The 6,000-nt window shown below is 46.1% G+C and overlaps 1 protein-coding gene across 1 annotated transcript in view; it reads right to left on the minus strand.

The window, feature by feature from the left end:
• The window catches only part of inppl1a (inositol polyphosphate phosphatase-like 1a), a 200,707-nt gene that overhangs the window by 68,068 nt on the left and 126,639 nt on the right, over window positions 1-6,000 (minus strand). The window contains exons 7-9 of the mRNA XM_085998320.1: window positions 3,995-4,014; window positions 3,796-3,909; window positions 291-441 (exon numbers count right to left, since the gene is read on the minus strand). Of these exons, the coding sequence (XP_085854446.1) occupies window positions 291-441; window positions 3,796-3,909; window positions 3,995-4,014 (285 nt within the window). The remainder of the gene's footprint in view (window positions 1-290; window positions 442-3,795; window positions 3,910-3,994; window positions 4,015-6,000) is intronic.

Consider the following 6,000-nt stretch of genomic DNA (forward strand, 5'->3'; position numbering starts at 1 on the left):
GATGGGACAGTGTAGAGGGAGCTTTATCTAACCCATGCTACACATTACCTGGCAGTGTTTGGTAAACAGTACTCATGCACCACATCACAAAAATTCTCACACAAAAGACTGTTGTACAGGAAATATATTAATTTCATACCAAACAACTTACTCAACATAGTATCAAACATTTATTGCACTGTTCACTGTAGCAACCTGAGGCAGGTAGGATAGTGTTAGCGTGCTTGGTCCCAAACATCACGCGAATCATACGGCACAGAATGAATAGTGCGAGTGCGCTTCCGCCTTACTCTTGTCGTGTGTAAACGTGTTCCAGTCCTCCTGCGTGTCCTTGGATTTCTTCAGTACCACCAGCTTCCCCCCGTCCACATCCACACTCAGCGAATACTTCTGCGATTTACCAATCTTCGTTAAATCTGTCAGGTTCACATCCAGTTTCACCTGAGGAACATGACAGTATGTGTTCAGATCATTGTCCCAGCAACAAGCGCGGTGGTCATTGTTCTTTTTTTCTTTTACCCTTTATGCGTCAGCCGTGGCTCAGCATATAGCACTCTTGCCTCCGAGTCAGAAGGTTGTGGGTTCGAGTCCCACTCCAAGGACTTGAGCACAAAATCTAGGCCGACACTCCAGTGCAGTACAGAGGGAGCGCCGCACTGTCGGAGGGGCAGTACTGAGCGAGTGCTGCACTGTCGGAGGTGCCATCTTTTGGATGAGATGTTAAATCGAGGCCAGTCTGCTCTCAGGTGAACGTAAAAGATCCCACGGCAGTATTCGAGGACGAGCAGGAGCATTCTCCCCGGGTCCTGGCCTAATATTTATCCCTCAAAGAACATCACTAACAGATTATCGGGTCATCACATTGCTGTTTGTGGGAGCTTGCTGTGCGCATATTGGCTGCCGTGTTTCCTACATTACAACAGTGACTACACTTCAAAAACTACTTCATTGGCTGTAAAGTGTTTTGGGACATCCTGAGGTCGCAAAAGGCGCTACATAAATGCAAGCCTTTCTGTTTATATACAAGTTTAAAATAAAATGACATTTAAATGTCTCTGGGTTCATTGCACACAGCAGTCCCACCGTCCACCAGCTAGTGCCTGGAGACTCATACAACAGATGTAAGCAACAACAGGAATTCAGGCTGCCAAGTCCACACTTGCCCCTCCACCCCTGTGATAGCACGGAGCTGGGTGCTAAGCTGCAATAATCATCATTCTAAAAATACACACGGCTGGTGGAGCTAGCGTCCAGCACTCTGCCAGCTAATACCAGTATTAACAGCTTTAACTCTCCGAAAATGAGTGCGATGATCTCGTCCTACTGTAACTGGGACCACTAACAAGTATTAAAATATTAAACAACGGAGCACTTAAACCTCATAGTAAAGAAAGACTTGCATTTATATAGCGCATTTCACAGCCGCCTACATCCCAAAACGCTTCACAGCCAATGAAGTACTTTTTTTTGAAGTGCAGTCACTGTTGTAATGTAGGAAACGCAGCAGCCACTTTGCGCACAGCAAGCTCCCACAAACAGCAATGTGATAATGACCAGATCATCTGTTTTAGTGATGTTGATTGAGGGATAAATATTGGCCCCAGGATACGGGGAGAGCTCCCCTGCCCTTCATCGAAATAGCGCCATGAGATCTTTTACATCCACCTGAGCGAGCAAACGGGGCCTCGGTTTAACATCTCATCCGAAAGGCAGACGGATCCCAAAGAATAACCTGCAAAGCTGCACATGTCGGAGAAGAGAGTCATTTTTTTTACTTCCTTAATCAAGGCGACATAAACTTTTACGATAGCAAAATACTGCGAATGCTGGAAATCTGAAATAACAGAAAACGCTGGAAAAACTCAGCAGGCCAGGCAACATCCATGGAGAGAGAAACGAGTCAACGTTTCGGGTCGAAACCCTTCGTCAGAACTGAGGAAAAAAGGCAGGAAATGAAACAGATTAAAAGGCAGTTTGGGGGCTGGGAAATGGAGGAGGGGATGAAAGAAGAGACATTAAGAGATATTCAAGGTGAGACGAGATGGTAATAGGACAGGTAAAGAGACAAAGGATGGCTCTAGATGAAGTGTGAAATGCGCTGGCAGAGTGAGAGACAGCTGCCATGTGGGAGAAAGGAAAAGGCACAAACCAAAGGTGTGGATAAAAATATAAAAATGTAATGGGGGCCGAGGTTATGATCTGAAATTGTTGAACTCGATATTGAGTCCGGATGGCTGTAAAGTGCCTAATCGGAAGATGAGGTGCTGTTCCTCGAGTTTACACTGAGCTTCCGTGGAACAATGCAAGAGCCCGAGTACAGTGAGGTCTGAGTGGGAATGGGGCAGTGAATTGAAATGACAGGTGACCGGAAGCTCGGGGTCACCCTTACGGACTGAACGGAGGTGTTCCGCAAAGCCGTCACCCAATCTGCGTTTGGTCTCCTCAATGTAGAGGAGACAAAATTTTAACCAGTTTAAGGTTCAGCTTGAAGGTTTAGTTATTCCTTGGGAGCAAACCTTTTCAGAACAGACTCGAGGGTCATCGACCCGAAACATTAACTTGGTTTCTCTCTCTACAGATGCTGCCCGACTTGCTGAGTATTTCCAGCAAGTTCTCTTTTTATTTCAGATTTCCAGCATCCGCAGTATTTTGCTTTTGTGTTGTCCAAATTAATCTGGTCTATTTGCCCCTCTGCATACTGTTCCCCAGCTGAAGGTACAGGATGACAACCAGCTCTAGCTGCTTTGGAGGCATATGCATCACCCTCCACACTACGTTAAGGTCTAACCCTGCACATAACCCACACCTGAAAGCACGTCACAGAATCTTATAGCACAGGAGGCCGCCATCCAGTCCATCGTGCTTGCGTCGGCTCCTTTATCCAATTAACCTACCAATTAGTGTCAGTCATTACAGCACAGAAGGAGGCCATTCGGCCCATCGAGTCCGTGCCAGCTCTCTGTAGAGCAATCCAGTCAGTCCCATTCCCCCGCTCTATCCCCGTAGCCCTGCAAGTTTATTTCCCTCCAGTGCCGATCCAGTCTCCCCTTGAAAACATTGAGTGTCTCCGCTTCCACCACTTCCGTCGGCAGCGAGTTCCAGGTCCTCACCACTCGCTGTGTAAAAAAGTTCCTCACATCCCCCATTAATCCCACTCCGCTGCTCTTTCCCCATCGCCCTCAAATATTTCCTCTTCCAAGTTTATAACTGATTCCCCAAGTTTATAACCGATTCCCTTTTGAAAGTTTATGACCCTTCTGCCAGTGGAAACAATTTCTCCTCATCTACCCTCTCAAAACCCTTCATGATTTTGAACACCCTTATCATATCTCTGCTTAACCTTCTTTGCTCCAAGGAGAACAACCCCAGTTTTTCCAGTCTATCCACATAACTGAAGTCCTGCATCCCTAGTACCATTCTAGTAAATCTCCTCTGCATCTCTCCAAGGCCTTGGCTTTCTTCCTATAGTGTGGTGCCCAGAATTGGACACAATGCTGCATCTGGGGCCTAGTCAGTGTTTTATAAAAGTTTAGCATAACTTCCTTGCTTTTGTACTCTGTGCCTCTATTAATAAAGCCCAGGATCCTGTATGCCTGTTTAAACAGCCTTGTCCTGCCACTCGTGTACCACACAGACTGCAGCGGTTCAAGATTTAGCATAACTTCCAGTAACGGGCGTATAATGAACTACGCCCCCACCCCTCATCCACCCAAAATAGTTTTTGGGGGGGGGAGGTAAGAACAGAATTGACGTCCCAGGGATCAGCTGCCTACCAATCAGAGAGAAGGTCGTTACCTCGAAAGCTTGCACCGGAATGCTCTTCGCCTTGCGAGGCGTTGTGTGAGAGAACATCGAGGACTGCGACGTGAAGCTGGGGCAGGAACTCATCTCCTGCAGCGCTTTCAATGCCTGAAAGGAAGAAGCGGAGGCGAGATTGGTATCTTGTATATTTTTATTTAACACTGAGAATTCTAGGCGATCGGCCGAGGCTCACAGTGCAAGAAGACACCAGACCTGAAGAAGCAAGTTGACAAAATAAATTACGAACCAAACATGGGTTTTAAAAGCCAGGAAGGGGAGACAGAGGGAAGTCAGCAGTTCCATAGTCTCAATATCCTAGAAAAGCATCGTTTGGGATACAGACGACTATCACAAGAGAGAGAACATGAGTGTTCTTAACCGTCGCTGCTCTAAGGAGAACAATCCCAGCTTCTCCAGTCTCTCCACATAACTGAAGTCCCTCACCCCTGGAACCATTCTAGTAAATCTCCTCTGCACCCTCTCCAAGGCCTTGACATCCTTCCAAAAATAAGGTGCGCAGAATTGGATACAATACTCCAGCTGGGGCCTAACCAGTGTTTTATAAAGGTTTAGCATAACTTCCTTGCGCTTGTACTCTGTGCCTCTATTAATAAAGCCAAGGATCCCCATCTGCTTTTTTAAACAGCCTTTCCAACTTGTCCTGCCACCGCCAAAGATTTGTGCACATACCCCACCCCCCCAAGGTTTCTTTGTTCTTGCACCTTCTTTAAAATTGTACCATTTCATTTATATTGCCTTTCCTCATTTTTCCTACCTAAATTAATCACTTCTCTCACTCGGTTTCATCTGCCATGTGTCTTCCCATTTCATCAGTCGATGTCCTCCTGAAATCTGTTACTATCCTCCTCATTGTTTACTACATTTCCTAGTGTCGTGTTATTTGCAACTTTTGAAATTATGCCCTGTACTCCAGAGAAGTAATGGTCCTAATACTGACCCCTGGAGGACACCACTGCACACTTCCCTCCAGTCTGAGAAACAACCGGTCATCACTACTCTCTGCTTTCTGTCCCTTAGCCAATATCGTATCCACACAGCCACTGCCCTGTTGATCCCATGGGTTTCAATTTTGCTAACAAGTCTATTATGTGGTACTTCATCAAATGGCTTTTGAAATTCCTTATACACATCAACCGCACTATCCTCATCAACCCTCTCGGTTACTTTATCAAAGAGCTCAATCACAATCGTTAATCAAACACTATTTGCTTGAACAAATCCTTGCTGGCTTTTATTTATTAACCCAAATTTTTCCAAGTGCCAATTAATTTTGCCCCAGATTAATCACAGAATCACAGCACTGGAGGAGGCCCTTCGGGCCTCTGCTGGCTCTTTAAAAGAGCTATACAATTTTAATTTTCACATTTTTTGGGGGAGAGACTTTCCTTTGGGGGGGGGGGGGGGGTGGCGAGGATGACGGGAAAAGGTACAGTTTTGTAGTGGTTATGTTACGGGACTAATAATCCAGGGGACATGAGTTCAAATCCCGTCAGGGAAGCTTGAGAATTTTAATTCAGTTAAGAACAAAATCTGGAAATAAAAAGCTATCATCAGTAAAAGTGACCACAAAAAGCTGTCGGATTGTTGTAAAAATTTAGAATAAATGACTACTCAAGTAATACGTTTGGATCAACAGGTTTACATCGAGTTCCAGTCCTCGACCCAAAAGAGTTCAGCTCTTCATGAGGCCTGGTTCTGGCTCGCCACCTCTTCCTTCAAGTCCTTGTACACCTCTGCTCTATGTAAAGCCAGGTTGGATGTCTCAAAGTTTCCCCACCACCGACGCAAGGCTCACTGGCCTGCAGTTATCGGGTTTATCCCGCTCCCCTTTTTGGAACAGGGGCGCAATGTTGTCAATCCTCCAGTCCTCTGGCACCACTCCGATATCCAAGGAGGAATGGAAGATTGCAGCCAGAGCCACCGCAATTTCCACCCTTACTTCCCTCAGTAACCTAGGAGGCATTCCATCCGGACCGGGGGACTTTTCTACTTTGAGCGCTGCTAACCTTTTTAGTACATCCTCTTAATTTTTATCCTAACCAATTTCTCTGCTGCCTCCTGCTTTACTGCACATTGGCAGCATCTCTTCTTTAGCGAAGACAGATGCAAAGTACTCACTTACTGCCATGCCCTCTGCCCCCACAAGATCATCTTCTTGGTCCCTAATCAGCCCCACCC

The sequence above is a fragment of the Somniosus microcephalus genome, chromosome 10 (genome assembly GCF_052327205.1).
Source record: "Somniosus microcephalus isolate GS21.2 chromosome 10, FLI_Smic_1.0, whole genome shotgun sequence".
Classification (NCBI taxonomy): domain Eukaryota; kingdom Metazoa; phylum Chordata; class Chondrichthyes; order Squaliformes; family Somniosidae; genus Somniosus; species Somniosus microcephalus.